At 41.2% G+C, this 18334-nt stretch overlaps 2 protein-coding genes across 4 annotated transcripts; one reads left to right on the forward strand and one right to left on the reverse strand.

Moving 5' to 3' along the window:
* Window positions 1-893: 893 nt before the first annotated feature.
* Window positions 894-7504, forward strand: slc26a10 (solute carrier family 26 member 10). 2 transcript variants are annotated; one of them, XM_027028726.2, is made up of 18 exons: window positions 894-1495; window positions 2034-2144; window positions 2441-2598; window positions 2746-2910; window positions 3111-3263; window positions 3392-3474; window positions 3628-3775; window positions 3920-4033; window positions 4191-4268; window positions 4365-4460; window positions 4594-4700; window positions 5162-5231; window positions 5415-5594; window positions 5741-5795; window positions 5897-5985; window positions 6065-6119; window positions 6264-6370; window positions 6480-7504. In XM_027028726.2, the coding sequence occupies exons 1-18, from the start codon at window positions 1231-1233 to the stop codon at window positions 6516-6518; spliced, it is 2073 nt and encodes a 690-aa protein (XP_026884527.2). In that variant the 5' UTR covers window positions 894-1230; the 3' UTR covers window positions 6519-7504. The 2 variants fall into 2 exon arrangements, with proteins under 2 accessions (XP_026884527.2, XP_026884528.2); XM_027028727.2 differs by lacking the exon at window positions 894-1495 and adding an exon at window positions 1925-1953.
* A 1333-nt stretch (window positions 7505-8837) lies between these two features.
* b4galnt1a (beta-1,4-N-acetyl-galactosaminyl transferase 1a) lies at window positions 8838-18330 on the reverse strand. Of its 2 annotated transcripts, none has more exons than XM_035522433.1 (11): window positions 18175-18330; window positions 17508-17728; window positions 16482-16655; window positions 16164-16270; window positions 15712-15749; window positions 15313-15493; window positions 14983-15075; window positions 14705-14892; window positions 13134-13274; window positions 9994-10231; window positions 8838-9793 (listed from the first exon to the last, which is right to left on the reverse strand). In XM_035522433.1, the coding sequence occupies exons 1-11, from the start codon at window positions 18229-18231 to the stop codon at window positions 9582-9584; spliced, it is 1650 nt and encodes a 549-aa protein (XP_035378326.1). In that variant the 5' UTR covers window positions 18232-18330; the 3' UTR covers window positions 8838-9581. The 2 variants fall into 2 exon arrangements, with proteins under 2 accessions (XP_035378326.1, XP_026884515.2); XM_027028714.2 differs by having other exon boundaries at window positions 18043-18330.
* Between the last annotated feature and the right edge of the window lie 4 nt (window positions 18331-18334).

The raw sequence follows: 18334 nt of genomic DNA on the forward strand, positions 1-18334 counted from the left end.
ATGCTGGTTTTACAGAGTTTTACATATAGGTCTGTACACTGCCAGGAGAACACAGGAACAATGTAAATTTCAGTAACTTGAAAGGAGGGTCAAAATATCAAACTCAGCTTGTTTAAATCATATCAAAATATATAAATAATCTATACTTCTACTATGCTTCACTAAAGAAGAAGAAATGCATGCGTTTAATAAGATATTGAAATTGATACAATGTAAATTAAATCAATAAGTTAAATTATTAAGTTAAACAGTTTAAAACTACACTATAAATCTGTTGCTGAATATTCTAGAAACATGTGAATTCTTGTCCATCATGGACATGGATCCTCTACACCTGAACAAAATCCTCCCTGCCACAGTTTATGTGAGAAAGTGGAAATAACAAACAAAACCCAGATAATGCACACTTATCAGAGTGAGGTTGCAGTTTGATCCGTGAGGCAAAGCCAACATATATGATTACATCTCTGTAGTCTGCTTTGCTTCAGAACAGCATATTGGTAAAACCAGAGCCAGACAGAAATCTATCCTTCCAAGGAAATGACCAACTCTAATAACTGCTAAGTGCACATGGTTTGAGGTTACACCTTCACCCTGTAAACAATAGCACTTTGATCTTAGTGTGGGTCTTGCACAGAGGTGCACATTGTACGTGTCTTCTCCTGTATGACTTTACCCCACAAAAAGTGGGAGGGGAAGAGAACAGTTGAGGGCTATTAAGATGGGGAGGGTGAGCATTTGTGTGTGTGTGTGTGTGTGTGTGTGACAGAAAGAGCGAGAGAGAGAGAGAGAGAGAGAGAGAGAGAGAGAGAGAGAGAGAGAGAGAGAGAGTTTCTCTATGTAATGAAGGTGAGAATTGAATACGTGTCTGCTTCATTTGATTCATTGTTTGTCTTCTACGGGGAGTTCGCAGTAGGACCCGGAGGATCCCCCCGCCCTCGTCAACTCCGAAGTTGGACAAATACACCTTTATGTGGTCCCTGCCAAAATAGCACGTAAAAAGGTTGCACAAAGTACTTCTTCTCAGTTACTGGAAAAAAAAAACTCTCCTGCTTTAAGCCTGTCAATTGGCTCCAAGCACTTGACAGGAAAATACAATGGTTCCTGTTCTGCCAAACGTCTACCTATATAAAAATGGGCAGGTAGCACGTTCTAACTGCGCTCTTTGAAACCTCCTTTCTCTGGACATAACGTTGTTTTACATAGAGGGCGAGGCATTAAACTGAGAGGATGAGTGCATCCGTGGCTGTGTACAGGAATATTTACACAGAAGACCGTTTCAGACAGGCGTTCGGCGCAGACGACAGGCCGAGTGCGGGAGAAGCGCTCAGAGACCAGCTCGCAAAGCGCTGCAGGTGCTCCCAGGTTGCGTGCCTCCACCTGCTCAACGAACGGGTGCCTGTTCTCAAATGGCTGCCCAAATACAAACTCAGGAAATGGATTTTAGGAGACATTGTGGCGGGATTGACAGTTGGTATAGTGCACATCCCCCAAGGTAGGCTGCATTTTGTTCCATATTCTAAGTTTATTACGCGGAAAGTCTTGATATGGTCATCAGTTTGGCCAGACAGGTGGATGGTGATCTGCTCTACTAGTTGCTAAAACTTCACTATAATCAGCTTTCAGCGTTACTCGGCTTGAATGAGCAAAACCAGTCCTACCAACTTGGACTTGAATGTGCAAATATGACGAGCAGCGCCGTCAAACGATGCGCATGCCAGTCCAATTGCGCGTCATCTAGACAATGGGTTCAGTTCAAATAAATTGAAGTCAAAAATATATCAAAATGACTTCTTGAAATTGCCTCAGAAAATAATTTAACTGTTTTCCTTTCTCTCTGTAGTCTACCAAAGATTATATTTGACACACTGATTTAATATTACACTTGGAGAAGCTAAAGCATTTAACGAAGATCAAAACGTACTAGGATTTTGCCAGAATCTTTCTCTCCCTGTAAGCAAGGCTGTTTTATACTGTTTTACACTGTAAGAGTGATGTGAATTTGAGCTGTTTGATGGTCTTTTCTGTGCCAGGAATGGCCTTTGCTTTGTTGACTTCCGTGGCACCGGTTTATGGGCTTTACACGTCGTTCTTCCCTGTGATCCTCTACATGCTCTTTGGTACCGGGCACCATGTCTCCACAGGTAACGCGTACGCCTCGCACAAGCCATGGATATTACTTCTAGAAATTACTGACCAAGGGCTAAATTCAATTTCAAGGAGGATTTTTTTAAAAAGCATATTTAACCATTTTAATGTAGGCTGTGCTATGTATAATTGTCATTGTATGACACTGTGTGTTACTGTTTTAAGATGTTTTTCATTGGTTTGTTTTTGTCAATTTATGACCCCATCTAACAATGCATTAGATGCCAATTCATAATGAATGTAGTCTGGACCAAGTATTAAAGTTGACCATGTATTAACCTGACTTGAACAGGTACTTTTGCTGTTATAAGCCTGATGACTGGCTCCGTGGTAGAACAGCTAGTTCCTGCTCCTCCTGCTTTGAACTCGAGTTCCTCTGAGGCTGTGGAGTTCGAGGCTCAGAGGATTGGCGTGGCCTCCGCTGTGGCCTTCCTTTCAGGAGTGATGATGGTAAATAAATAAAATAAAAAAAAGACATGTGGGTTAAATAAAAAGAGGATGAAATGATTACTTTGTGTACTGTTTCGGTTGTGGGCGGAGCTCGTCTGTGGAACTGATTTGCTCTCTCCTCGTCCTTTTTGTGGCTTCTGTCCTCAGCTCTGCATGTTCGGACTACAGTTAGGCTTCCTTTCCACGTACCTGTCGGAGCCCATCATCAAGGCGTTCACCAGCGCGGCTGCTTTTCACGTCACTGTCTCGCAGCTACAGAGCATGCTGGGATTACGGCTTCCTCGCTACATGGGTGCCTTCTCTCTCTTCAAGGTTTGAAAGGTTTTACATAGACACTGATGCCTCTCTGAACCAAATGTTTCCCAATACAAAAATATCTACACAAAAGACATGATCAAGAACGTGATCAAGAGTTTTACATTTAGCCAGTTCAGTGATTCATGCTGTCAGGTGTAAGTGGAGTGGAACGCAGTCCCGCCTGCAACGTGTGACCTGTCGGATGTGTCCCGCAGACGCTGGCGTCCGTGATGGAGAACCTGCCCCACACTAACCTGGCCGCGCTGCTCATCTCTCTGCTCTGTTTGGCCGTGCTCGTTCCCGTTAAGGAGGTGAACGCGCGCTTTCGCCAGCGTCTACGCACACCCATTCCCGTGGAAATTCTCACGGTAAGCTATCCTGCGCAGATTTGCCCCGTCTGTCATTCGTGCTTCTTTTTCGTAGTTTGGCGCTCGGCCGTTATGGCTCGTGAGCTTATTGTCTGGTTTCTATTTTCTCCCGTTTGGATTTCCTTCAGGTGATAATCGCCACAGGGGTTGCTTATGCCTCCTCTCTGGATTCCAGATATGATGTGCAGATAGTGGGTCATATTCCAGCAGGGTAAAACTTATTCCTTATATTTATCCATTGTGCTTGAACATTAATATTGCTTCTGAAACTTCATTGTGTTTGTGACTGAGAACATGTCATGGGACTGCCCATTGTTATAAATGTAATAACAATACCAGGCCTTACAGGGTTCTTGTTTTGCAGTTTCCCTCCACCTCGGTTGCCTGCTTTGCAGACAGTGCCGGACATAGCTGGCGACACAGTGGCCATCACCTTTGTTGGCTATGCTGTGTCTGTGTCCCTAGCAATGATCTATGCTGATAAGCACGGCTATGCTATTCAGCCGAATCAGGTGCAGTTCTATATCCAGCACCCCAAAACCTGATATTAGAGTACTGTTGTTTAGTGCAATTAATGTAGTCATAAGTCATGTAATATTACCGAAACCAAGGGAAGTGATTGGTTGACCGATTTATTTATTTATTCTTTGTTGCAGGAACTGCTGGCACATGGGATATCCAACACGGTGTCGTCCCTCTTTAGCTGTTTTCCCAGTTCAGGCACACTGGCCACCACCAACATTCTGGACAGTGCTGGAGGATGCACGCAGGTACCACGCCAGGCCTCGCCCACCGCTTGTTCTGTCGGATTTGCTTGTCGCGCAGCGATGAGACGTGTGTGTGCTTTCTTGTTGTCACCTGCACGACACCGATTGTCGTGACTCATCTCTCAGATGACTGACGTGATTGGTTTGTGTGATCTGCCAGCTCTCGGGACTCTTCACGAGCTTGGTGGTGCTGATCGTTCTGCTGCTCATCGGTCCTCTCTTTTACTTCTTACCCAAGGTGAGGGCACACGTGTCCACAGAATCACGCATTCGAAAATTGTTCAAGTCAGCGCGAGCACAGGCACTCTGACAACAGTGCGCTCTCTCTGCGCAGGCCGTGCTAGCGTGTATAAACGTGACCAGCTTGAGGCAAATGTTCCTACAGTTCCAGGACCTCCCAGAACTCTGGAGGGTTAGCAGAATTGACTTTGTGAGTATCGTAGAACCACTGACTTTTTTTTTCTTTCTTTTTAATTTTTTTTTTTACCCCCCTTGGACATCTGAATATGAATAAATGTGCTGTATATTTAGCATGTTTGAAATGTTGACGCACGTGTCTGCAGATGGTGTGGGTGGTGACCTGGTTATCGGTGGTCGTGCTTAACGTGGACTTGGGCCTGGCAATCGGGGTCGTTTTCTCCATGATGACTGTAATTTGTCGCACACAGAGGTAGTTCAGTGAACCACGTTTTCTACTTTATTTTAACAAATCCTGTTCATGTGGTTTGTTTTGTTTTTGTTGAGACATCCAAAAAGACCTTTTGGTCACTCAATAAGCAAACCTGTGTACTATTTGCAAATGAGTTATTCTCTCCCCAGGCATCAGGGGACAATAGAGTAATTTCTGTAACTGGAACACGTCCGCCAATGATGAATATTGAGAACATACTGTAATAGACTTTGAAACTAGCTAATTATATATTTGCGTTTAGTAGATACAAAGATTGTTTCCTGGATCTTTTAATTATGCACTCTAGAACTCAAGGGCAGTAAGGAGAAGCTAGTATCCCTTACAAATTCCACATTCCAAAATAATGCCTGTCTTAGAGAAGGCACTGATTCCCATGAGGCGAGGAGAGAGGAAACTAGGACCTAAAAACATGAAGGAACGCTTAAAGTGTGTGTTTGCAGAGCCGGCTGCTCAGTGCTGGGACGGGCCTCCAACACAGAGATCTACCGGTCAATCAACAACCACAATAAGGTAATTTATCACAAAAGCAGACTGGGTTTGCAAATTCCTTTAAACATTTCCTAAAGCAGTGTACAACAGATCACATGGGAGAACATTGTTTATATCAAATTGGAAATCAAACCGAACCGTTTGAAAATCGCAAATAGTTCTTAGTCAAGGCTGTATCAAGAATCTCTTATTTTGCTACCCCAGTGCTATGAAGTTCCTGGAGTGAAGATTCTGGCCTACAATGGACCCATCTACTATGGCAACCGGAGTTTCTTTAAGGCAGACGTGAACCAGCTGTTGGGCCTTACTCCTGAACGTATCCGCAGTCACGAGAAGGCCAGAAAGGCCCGGGAGAAGAGAGAGAGAGAGGCCATCAATACTGTGGTCAGACATGTGCCAATGCACTCATTCAGATTACTATGCACATGCACACACACTAACCCCCCCCCCCCCCACACACACACACACACACGGTTCATACAGTGGCAGATATCATGCCTGTACCTCTTTGGTATTGTTGCTTTTTTTAGGAAAGAGGAGTAGCAAACATGTCGTTTTCCTCAGACAATGAGTTCTTCAAATCAGGTGACTAATTTTTCATTAGAAAATGCTGGTCTTTGCCATGAGGAATAAAACTGGGTCTAAGCCTTGCGGTTCTCTTCGCGTTTTCTTCCGTTTGACTGCAGAGATGGCAGAGGATGAAGTCCAGGCAGTACTAATCGATTGTAGCAGTGTTATTTTTGTGGATGTCGCAGGAGCCAAGCTTTTTATACAGGTAAGCCAAGTCATTTAATCTAGTTTAGAATTGCCTCTCACCTTTACCAAATACTCACAGTGAATGTTGCCTGTCATAGATGTGTGTTCAATGTCAGAAGGTGGGAATGCAGATATACTTGGCAAACTGCAATGGTGAGTTATTAGTGTGATTGTATATAATTACCATATATTTAAGTACAGGAACAAGTTTCATGTGGCAAATTATAACTATCCCAGAAAGGAATCTATTTGTTTGATCAAAAAAATAAATGAATGAATGATGTTTTGTTTATGTAGAAAGTGTCTTAAAGATCCTCACCTCCAGTGGCCTCATGGACTATATGAACCCACAGCACATCTTTGTCACGGTCCACGATGCTGTCGCACACATTCAGCATCACAGGGTACCGCTAATATTGTCGTCTGCACTTTCAGCTTCTTTGGATTCTCTGACCGTGTACTTGTAAGTAAGTTTGTGGTGATTACTATTTATTTCTGCTTTCTGGTTCATAGGAGAAGCCTTCAGAAACTGACACAATGATTTGGGTGTGAAGGCCTAAATCTACTTTAACCTGAGGATGTCCAGACTTCGGGGGTTGGAAACGCCTTTTTAGAATTCCACCATGTTTTTATTAATCATTTGTGCCCTTAACGATGGGTGTGGCAAAGGGAATCGCTCTCTTGTTTTGTTCCAGTCTTGAAAGTAAAATATCTATCTGGAACTAGCAGACACATATATGGATGATTTATTTTGGTAATTATTTAAGAGCAGTACCATATAGACAAGTTAACCCTAATGAGAGTAAAGGTTTTCTATCCATGGCTGTGTGGAGCAGTGAGTTCCTAATGGACTGGCGTGGAAAACCCCTGCCTTACACTGTACAGCTGCCTTAGGAAAGCTTCTGTGTCTACACAGTAGATCTGTTTCTCTTCCAGTGCTTGATTGACAGTAGCTCTTGCTAGGTCTAGCATTTTGACAACTGGCGTAATGTAAGTCACTTTATGGCTGTGGTAGCTAATAATGTTAAGGTTTGCACTTCTGTCCCATGTCTGTAGGATGTACAGATTAACACAGAGCTCGGAAGACACAGTTGCTGTATATATTCGTGTGTCTTGAAAATTTGTGTGCACCAAAACATCAGATCAGACATGAGCCCACGCACAAGCGCGCGCGCACACACACACACACCTGATCAGTTTCTTTGAATTTGCATATTTAAGTAAAAGGATTAACTTGCTCATGGCTAGGCCTACAAACCCTGTTCCATATATTTGAATGCTGGAAAAAAGTATTTATTTCCATTTCTTATATTTGTAAATGTTTAAAATATATATATAAAGTTTTAAACTAAAGAAAAATGCACTGAATGGTCAAAATGTATTTTGATGGAAATATGTTCACCTTTGACTATCAATTTCTGTCTTATGTATTATGGAAATAATATTCATAACTCACTGTAAACACAGTAAAATACTGTGGCAGTCATCAGAGCCAGGGCTGTAATACCTTGATTAAATATTAAACAGTTTTTACATTTTGTCAAGTTTCAAAATGTCTTTTTTTTTTTTTTGCAATAAAGTATCTTTCCCCACTCTACTTCAAATACCTCCACTCACAAACAACACAGAGTTGAGTCTAACCTATATCCTGTACCAAACAGGGCAGGATATATTTACCAGAACTTTAGACTGTCTTTTACTGGGAGATCATAATTATAAAGTGTTTCAATGTACAAAAACCTCAAAACGTATAAGGCTAAAGCAGGGACGTCCAGGTCAGTTCCTAGAGATCTATGGCCGTGTCGAGTTTAGTTCCACCCCAAATCTAGTATACCTGCTTCTAATATTGTGATGATGGTGATAAGAACAATAGGATGCTACTAAAGATGTTGGAGCAGGTGTGTTATATTAGGAGTGTGACTAATCTCACTTGGACAGGACTGATGATGTTAAATTCCTTAAAGTTGTTCAGAGTGGGGAGGAAAAAGTGTGTGATGTTGCCTTTGAGATCCAGTGCCGCGGAAAGTGTAGAATACGCCCGTGTTCCTTATTTTAATGTCATGACCGCAAGTTTTGGATCAGGTTCCGCTCTGCTGAATTAATGGTGATGTGCTGTGGTTCGTGCTGTCCGAGGGTGGACAGACTGAATGGCACATTGCCCTGTGCCACAGCTTGGTCTGATTACCTCATCATAAACCATCTTGATCAAAACCAAGCCACAAAATTAATTATTTTCCTGCTTGATGTTGGATGCCCATGTTTTTTTTTCCAGGGTGTATTTCAAAGAACTCTCTAGGCAGTGGATCCACTGGGTTTTCTTGTAGAGCTGAAAGAGTAGACTAATTAGCAGGACAGCTACCCCTGTTTCTCATGTTAGTTTCCGTACACGCAGTACCCCGGTTCAACTATAACACTACTGATTCTGTGGTGGCAATTCAGGGATTTTTATTCAGTGAAATAATTCTAAAAAAATATACTCATAAACTATTAGAAAAATACCACACCCAAAACAGCAAGTTGCATTTTTCCTGTAACGGTGATATGTTGATTTTGTTCATGTTTTACTGTAGTAATAAAGACATCCACATTTCTGGTTGATTGATAAATGAATACGTTTTGCTACCAACTGACTTCGATGTATTGGAAACATTTCTTGCAGAAAGACATGGTTCAATTTCTGTAAATGATATAGCCCTCCATAAATTGCTGCTATGCACTGAGTAGCAGTGGGAGGGAAACCTCTCCATATTCTGACAGAGGGGGGTGTTTGTGTTTGTGTGCGTCTATGCCACCATATTGGAATTACTGACATCACTAAATGTTTTCCAATCTGCATTTATGAAGGATGAAAGATGAGCATGAATAACAATATTCAGGTCAATGTAATTAATTTATGATCCCCATTTTCACTTGCTCACTTCATCTGTGTTACAGGATGTTTTAAGACAAATGCAAACATTGCACTGAAAAGTACTTTCAATGAACAATGATTTTCACTTTAAAATACACTTCAAGAGCAAGATGTCATGACATTTATCAATATAAATACATATTTGTCTATTTGCAAAAATGCAATAGGCAATATTATGCCTAACCTAAAAAAACAGTGCAGTTTGAAAGCTACTAAAAGGCAGCAGGCAATTTGATCAGTAAAACAGTCACAAAGCCTTTGGGCTGGCCAAGAAGGTAAACCTCTACTCTGATGTCTTACTGCCATCTTCTGGTTGATGTTGAACATTGCCACTTTACAAAAATAACGAATGGGAAACCTATATTTAAGAATAAAATTTAAAAATATGAACAAATACATACAAAAAAAAAAATTAGAAAATATAACTGTCAAAACCACAAACTTATTACACCCAAAACAGTGCCATGTCTTTGTGACTGACCCACTGATGTTTTTTCTTTTATTAATGTTCCACAACAAAAATCCACATTGACAATGTGTAACTCAAATACAAGTGGAATTTGTAGATTCATACTTCTTTCTGAAGACATGACACAGATAAGGTTCATGGGTGTCTTCGCATCATTAGTATCAAATATGAGGCAATGCCTTCAGGTAGGCCAGGGAGTCACAGCAAATATTGAACTTGTATCCTTACACATCACTTAGGATCCTGAGGTTATACATTTGAAGTGGTTCTTGAAGTAATACAGAGTATTTTGGATGTTTGACTTGTCATGGTAGCGAAACTTGGAATAGGCTTTATCACTGCTGGACTGTCCAAATGGCAACATCCCTTTTATCTTCGAGGCATGATTGATCACAATGTCATCACAGGAGCCCACGTGGAGAGAGCCAAGACCGTCAACAAAAAATTCTAGAGTGGGAGGAGACATGCAGTCAAAAGTTGAACAAGCACTCTAAAAAAACCCCCAAAAGTCTCTAAGCCATCGATCGGAGTACTATTCACTCACTAGATCCACCTCATACCAAAATTAAAAGCTACACAAGAGTTTCATATTTTATATACAAATATATTTTAAAAAATGACTTTTCATTCCACATCAAACTGCTCACCTAGGTGGCCAACCCGTTTCAGGCGAGGGTCGAAGCCTACTTGTCGCACCTTGTCAGTGTGAGCCATGAAGAAGTTAATGCACGCGTCCACAACAACACAGTTGGGAAAGCCCTCGAGAACATGATGGAAACCCTTCCTCATGTGCAAGCAGTCTCCTTCTTCTCCACCGTCTTCTGTGGAGATGGTGTGTCGATAGGTGGTAGTGTAGCCTGTCACCTCCCTCACTGCCCCGCCCACCTGTGCACACACGCGCGCGCACACACACACACACACACACACACACACACACAATGTTTTTGTTTTGTGAAGGAGTGCAGATGTTTTCTTTTTTAATACAGAATTCCAGGTACTACAAAACCTATCAACAAGTAACAAAAAATAAATCAAAACAACTAGTCTCACAATCACCATCACAGATTGATATACATGATTAAGTCTTGGGCTCAGGCTTACGTACATGAAAAACCATCAAATCTATTGTGCTGAATCTGGAACATTTAACAAACTCCTAGCACTTATGTTCCGACATCTGCGATCTTTCGCCTCCTCCCCTTACGGAATCTTACACCCCTTCTCCTCTGTTCCCCCGAAGAGGCACTGCAACCGTACAACACCACTCGGGGGGGAACGTTTTGGAGGGACGTAAAAAAAAAAGAAAAAAAGTCACAGTTCTTTCTAGGAGTTTCCCCTCACGCTGTCCTGAGTACAGCGAGCACAGGGTAAATGAACTTTGGATGCTGCACTGTCTAGTATCAACAGCTTCGACAGACACACCTTTATTTATCTAAGGGTGAAAAAGTCCAACCGTGGAGCTGAAGCAAAGAAAAAATTTTATTAAGTCAATAAATTGCTCAGTATGACCGTACCGCATGAAATCACCAATTTGGAGCCCTTACCACAACCAACATCTAGAATATTCTATGCAAATAGATGGTTTGCACCATTGTTGGAGGAAGAGAGACTCTAGGAAATGTCTAGGAAGCACCCTACATTTTTAAAGAAATAGGACATTACGGACAGAGGTCCTTCATCAGCTGTGCAAGCAAAGTGATGTTGAATTAGTAGCAAGACCAACAAGTTTGTATAGTAGAAGATGATGTTTAAATTACAACATTCCTTCCATGGGGTTATAAAGTTCCCAGAGTGTAGATCAGTTATTTTTCTTTGAATTTCCCCAATTTCATTGCTGCCATAGCAACAACTGGCAATGCAAATAGATGTCACATTAACGCAGTGTCCATTAGTATTAAAATGCCTTGCCACTGGAAACGACATATCCTCAATTCTGATGGTCTGAAGGTGTTCAACACACTCGTTCTTGGTTTCTCCAATATAAAGCCGATTACATCTCTTGCTAGTAATACAGTAGACAACTCCCACAGTGATTCATGAGGAGGAATGGGGGATGACAACTGATCGTATTGTGCCAGTTATTTTAGTGGACGTGTTAATATATTTACATGTAGCACATATGGAGCGGTTGCAGGCTACGGTACCACAGCCATTATTTGAATGATCATTTATCTCACTCTTGACGAGCATGTCTTTGATGTTTTTGTCTTGTATGTAGATCAGTGGAGGATCCTTAAAAAGGGACGTGATCTCTGCATCATTTGGAAATATATATATCCCCCCCACTCACCCTTCCTGGTGGTCTCATTTTCCTTCAAGTTTGGGTCACCAACCAGAGGCCTGGGATCTTGAGGGTCCTGTGTAGTATCTTAGCTGTTCCCAGGACTGCACTCTTCTGGACGGAAATCTCGGATGTTTATTTTTTCCCGGGATCTGCTGTAGCCACTCTTACAGTTTCGGGGTCACTGCCCCTAGTGCTCAGATGATCACGGGAATCACAGGAACCTCTGTTGCCTTCCACATCTTTTCCAGTTCTTCTCTCAGTTGGTATTTCAAGCTTTTTGTGTTCTTTGGTCCTGATGTTGCCATCACTTGGGATTTGCCACATCTGTCACTATGGCCCTCTTCTCTTTGTCCATTACTACTATGTCAGGTTGGCTAGTCGTTACCATTTTGTCCGTCTGGATCTGGAAATCTCACAGGATCTCAGCTTGGTCATTCTCCACTACCTTTGACCTCAGAATTTGCAGCCCATACTCGGCACAAATGTTTCTGCATTCTAGAAGCACACAGATGTTTTTGTATACTTATACTTCTGTATACACACAGTACCAATCAAATGTTTGGTCACACTTGATCCTTGTTAACTTTTGATGTTTTTTACAATTTAGAACAAAACAGTGAAGGTATCAAAACCATGAAATAACACAGAAGTGATAATGCTGTGGTAAAAATGAGTATTGTCTCTCTTAGATTCTTCAAAGTCACCGTCCTTTACTGTGAAAACAGATCTGCAGTCTTGGTGTTCTCTTAACCAACTTCCTGAGGTGCCATCTCGGTCAAAAAGTTCACACATTCAAAGTTCTGAATGAGAACTATTTGCTGAGGGTGCATTTCAAATGTAGGGTTTTAATAAATAAATAAATAAACAAATAAATAAATATTTGTATGTAGGCTCCTCACTCTTTATAATTATCTCAAACAAATTTAAGCCTGAAGTATTACATTAAAATGCCTTTTTTGACTGCAAACCCCCCCCCCCCCACATTCTTTCAGGTTGTCCAAACATTTGACTGGTACTGTATATAAATATATAAATCCAAAGAAGATTCCAGATGAGTAACTGCAGTAATTATTCTTCAGAATTATTTGATGTGAAAATGTCTACCATCATGTACACAAACTAATATGCCACATTAAGTATGATCTTATTGCTGACTACAATAGCCATTGCATCATCACATAATTCAGATAAGTCTTTCTCTAGCCTTTCCCAAGCACATATGCAAATTAAAAATTCAAATGATTACTAGAATTTCCTGTACAGGGAGATGACAATTGCGCACAGTGCAACATACAGACTCCATCAATTATGCAAGGCTAGTCACAGCAGATTTACATGCTGCTAATGAAGTGTTAGCTACATATTTTGTTTGCTACTTTGCTTATGTGGAATGCATGCAAATTTAAAAAAAATGACTCCAGAAAACCCTATAGAGGAGCTGAGTGTTCCTTTGTCCAGGTGTTCAGGGTGTAATAGGGGAATAGGTTGTGGTGTTGCTCCCACCAGGTCTAACGTGGTTCTCTCCAAAACATCCACCATCTTCTCCAGCTTCGTGTTGGAGGTGAAGATGAAGTCATCGTCCACCCATAGCAAATACTTCGTGCCGACCTGAGAGACCGCGAGATTTCGACCAGCAAACCAGCCCTGGAACAAATGAAATCGCTTTAGGTTAAAATTATAGCAACTGCAAGAGCCAGTTGACAAGAAGCAAAAGGGCAGAAGACCTGAAATGCATAGGCCAAACGTGTGTGTCCAGCACCGAAACACTGGTATAATGTATGATTATGATCACTAAAATGCTTTCAACCGTTACTATAAAATCTGCACAAATTGGGTTAAAACATTTAAGTGAAAGTCATGAACTACATGGTACTTCTGCTCATGCATGCATAGTGCATTGCCCAAAGAGTAATGCCTCCCGGCCTTTTTAACAGTCACACACACGCTGCAACAAAAAATGCAGCAAACAACACTGTCACTTTCTTCAGGGAGCAAGTTCTAGAACCTCTGAGTGGCTTGCTTAACAGCGCGCACGCACACACACACAATGGGGTATCAGCATGCAGGGATAGTTCATATCAGGCCCCTTGTGCAATAGGAAGGTGCTGTTGGTGTGCAACAGTAAATGCATCTCCACTTATGTAATCAATTATTTATCTTGCATTGCAGGATTTTATGGCATACACATACAGTACACGTTAAAAATCAGGTCTTGGTCCTAATCAGAACCCCTTCCAGTTTGTCTACAGAGCTATAAATTAATTAAGCAATTAATTAGATGCAATTCATTCATTAATTCATAAGTGGATGATGCTGTTTTAATTCTACAACTTCACTTCAGATGTAAACTGTACCACAACGAATAAAACACTACCTCAAGATAGTCATTTTGAGAGGTCCTATCTATACAGATGCACATGCATCACAGAGAAATCACAACATGGCAGCTACGTTTAGCACAATCATGTAATGAGACATTGTGGTGGGAAAAAAAAACACTTATGGAATTTATTATATATGCACGCACACATGCACACACCTCTGCTTCTTCACCAACCACATGCTGCCTTGCTCATTCATCATTAGCCTCTGGTCTCTAACAAACTTCAGTAGTTCACTGAACTTCTGCTTCTGAAAATGTAGTGTCTTAGCTAATGTCTCCTGCAATTATTTGATTATGCAACAACTGCTTTTTGTAAAACATAGCAAAACCATTTGTTTACAAAGTCTATTATTAGATTGATCAAATAAGAGACCATGAGACCATGAAAACTGCCATTTTCTTCCTAGTATAAGGGTGTGTAATTTGACATCATAAACATACGTGTGGCCAATGTCAAGCCTCTTCGGTTTAATTCTCCTTTCACATCCTGTTAGGTTAGATTACATTAACATTTGTTTAGATTTCCAAAAGGTGCATGGACTGTTCCAGTACTTAGAATATGAAAAAGGATAACTGGAGTCCTTCAAAAGTGGAACTTTCTCCCTTAGAAAATACAAAAGGTTAACAGTGTGGGTGAACTTTAGCCTTCAACTATTTCTAGGATTATACTGGACGCCAGCCAGTCTCCTACCTTTCCAAACGGCATGATGTAATGTTCTATGTGGGACCCGGTTACAGGCTCAGGGTGCTCGCTGTCGTCAGCTATAACAATGGTGACTGTGGGGTAAAACTGTCGAATGCTGCTAATCAAATCCTGAAGCTTGTCGTAACGCAGAAATGTCTTTGTAGCAATAGTGACAAGGGCACTAATGTTGTACTCTGTGAAATGAGGAGATGGACACAAATTAACACAGTTTAATTAGGAGTTTTGGGATCTTTTCTTGATCATTAATCCGTAATGCAAGTTACCTCCTCTGGGTCCGGGATCATACAGCTTAGGCCTGATCTGATGTCGGATTTTAATGGTGAAAGCTGCCTGGAAGCCAACAGTCCCAAATTGGACTGAGAAAAACAACAGTAGTACATTTAGTCGTTCATTTTAATAAAGAATCATCACACAACCACTTCCTCATGGGTAACGATCATAGCAGCGACTGATTTTTACTCTTCCCGTCAAATGAAGATTGTGGTTACAATGTCCAATCTTAAAACGTATTCACCATGCCAGTAGGATTTATATTTTAAACTGCTGTTGGTGTGATTCAACAGGCAGAGCCATGCATGAAATGTCAAACACACCCACGTCTGCAGTGTTGGGGTGGAAGAGTTCATTAGTGTAGGTGACAAACTGCAGCTGCCGATTTAGCGCAGACAACAGTCTGCTAGAGACGTTAAGGTGCATTTCTCCTTCCCCACGCACCACAACTTCCTTCACCGTAGCCACAACATCAAAGGTCCCCATGCTAGCTGTTAAATTCACCTGCAACAAACAGTGCAAGACAACATAGGTTTGTCTGTCAGCTACACATTAGAGTGGTCAAGAAGGACACGACGTATCCAATAATTTACAACAAAACATTATCCTCCTTCAAATTTTGAAGTTTTAACAGATTTAATTCAATGTAAAGGAGATAAATGTAAAATAAACAAACAACATTTAAAAAAAAAAAAAAAAAGTGTAGCAATGGAAAAACTTACTGAATAAAGTCTTCTAGCCTTTTGTCTTAGGCCCAATCCTTAGAACAAGAAAATTTGGCACAAGAAAACGAACATTAAAAACACCTATGCAGCCTTGCACACAAAAATTCATAATCACACTCAGTCAGCATTCACAAAAACATTTTTAACTACAATCAAGACAACAATACAGAAGAAATAACAAGTGGTGTTAAAAAAAACCCCACCCTACTATGTTTCTAAACATTAACTGTAAGTCCAGGTAAGACCTGACTACACTCTGCTCTATGGGAAACTAGTTATAAGAATGTGGGAGTGCTAGAAATACTCAGAATGCACGAAGAAGAAGTGAGAGAATGCCGACCTTGTGAAGCAGAGAATGTTGTTATGCAAAAACAAAGGCAGATTGCACTTACATTTAAGGGAGTTAACAGCCAACTTTGTATGCACTCAACCTTCTGCAATGCTCTTACCAGGGATCAGGACAGACTTTTTAGGTGGGACTTCCACACCCTGGGTAGGGTACTGTAGAGGGCTGTTGGCTTCTGCCACTATAAGGATGTCTGCTGCTGAGCGAGACCTACAACGAGTATGACAAACACCATTCTCACCAAGTCCAGATGTTTGTTTGCTCAGACAAGTTTCCCTTCCTTTTTGTTGGCTGTCCTTTCACTTTGTAGCCACAAAATTTAAAACATAGCAATGCAAATAATGAGACTCAAGTCAAACTTGATCCAAAAAAAAATGTATGTGGTACCCTCGATCCCCTTTTAGACGTGGAGTGCCCTCACCTCCTGAGGAAGCTCTGGAACTCCTGTTCCCGCCGCTGGCTCATATCAGGCTCAGAGGCGCCATTGGCAGAGCCCAAATTTTGAGCAGCTACTCCAGAAAACAGTAGGTTCCCAAAAGGCACATCAACATGCCATGCGTCACCTTCACACACACATCCATTTTTGGCAGTAGATCTGTACAGAATTAAAGAGATTGGTCCAATGGCAGAGCAAAAAAACCTAAACAAAGCTAATACAAAGCTAAACAAAGGATTATTATAGGCAGATGCTACCAAGGGAAATAAACTTGAGAGGCAATAATTATACAAGCTACATCAAAGAATATGAATGAATGATTCCTGTTATATAATATCATACAACCCACAGATACCCAGAATGCAGTATAGATTTTTGAAGGATGACGCAGCATGCTGAAACAGTGTGACCAGGGTCACATCCAATCAGGCTCCAGGAATTAAGAGCTACATTCAAGGCATTCCACTGTAACACTCAATGTTACCATTTCTGTTTTATTGTTTTTTTTAATGTATTTATTGGGTACAGTATTACATGTCTGATCAAGGGTATCAGTGCTGAGAAGAGAGAATGTTTTATATTTACATTAACTGGAGATTTATGTTTAGGGTAACTGACTATTTATACAACATTGCAGCTTTTGTTTTACAATAACAACACTGAACTTTTATCAACAATTAAAGTATAGCTACATCGCATCCATGCTGTTCCCATTTCAGTTCACATTGTGGGAGCGTTCTCCATCCCGACGTAGACCGCGTGGCAACATTTTTTTAAATACGCTGCTTAGGGAGACATGCACCACCTTGTACAGTTTGTCTCACAAAATATTTATTCAACGTGTATTTAAAGAGGCCATTTTGCTGGAGCCCAATCCAATTTTCACATCACGAGCCTGAAATTCTAGTTTCCCAGGGTATCATGCCCAGTATAATTAACTTCTCAGCATTTGCAGGGATATTATGTAACCAGACTTATTCACTGGTCTGGAGTCTCTCGGTCCTTACTCACCCTGCTCCAGTCTGCTTGAGGTGATAAGGAATACTGCCGTTATAGCTGTTCAGGTTCTGAAGGCTAGTCTTAAGGAGTTTCTCCTTGATGGACACTATAACATTTTGTATGTCACCCACAGCTGAACCTCTCGGAGTCCATTGGCGAAAGAGAAGAGCTACCAGTATTAATGATATCACAAGTCCCACCAGTACTTTCTTCTTCTGAGCACGCATGGTAACCTGTGGACCACAGAGCGCAAATGAAAAAAAGAAGAAGAAGAAGAAAAAAAAAAAAGAGGACCGTTTTCATATAGCACAAGTGAGCACAAGTAAAGTTGTTACGCAGCCTACATGTGGTAAAACCACGCTTTAGTTTTCGTTTATTAAAGTAGTATGCAACTCGTAATTTTGTTTGTGAGTGGGTGGCTAAGCGTACACATTAAAAATTAATTACAGATACAGTTTACGTTTTCGTCTTTCCTGCATATTTTGGAGATAGTCATACTAAGTGCCGGGGACTTCTAAGTCTCTTAAAACGTTAAGGTTTCATTTACCTTTGCAATGTTTTTCCCAATGCAAGGAAAAAACTGCGGAAATAAAGTGGCAGCAGCCCCACGACACTTCTACTAGCCGCGTTTACGATCTGAACAGCCCAATAAAACCCGAGGACTGGCAAGCGCTCGAACCTCTTCACCGTCGGTCCAGCGTCCAGCTTGTTCTCTGCGTCCCGCACACACGTTCATAAGGAGAAAATACAATTCATCCGTGTAGCAAAACTCTTCTACCCTCAGACTCGTTTGGTTTCGTCATGTGATAGCCTTCAGTTTTTGTTCATGACTTCACTGG

The sequence above is a fragment of the Electrophorus electricus genome, chromosome 24 (genome assembly GCF_013358815.1).
Source record: "Electrophorus electricus isolate fEleEle1 chromosome 24, fEleEle1.pri, whole genome shotgun sequence".
Lineage (NCBI taxonomy): Eukaryota > Metazoa > Chordata > Actinopteri > Gymnotiformes > Gymnotidae > Electrophorus > Electrophorus electricus.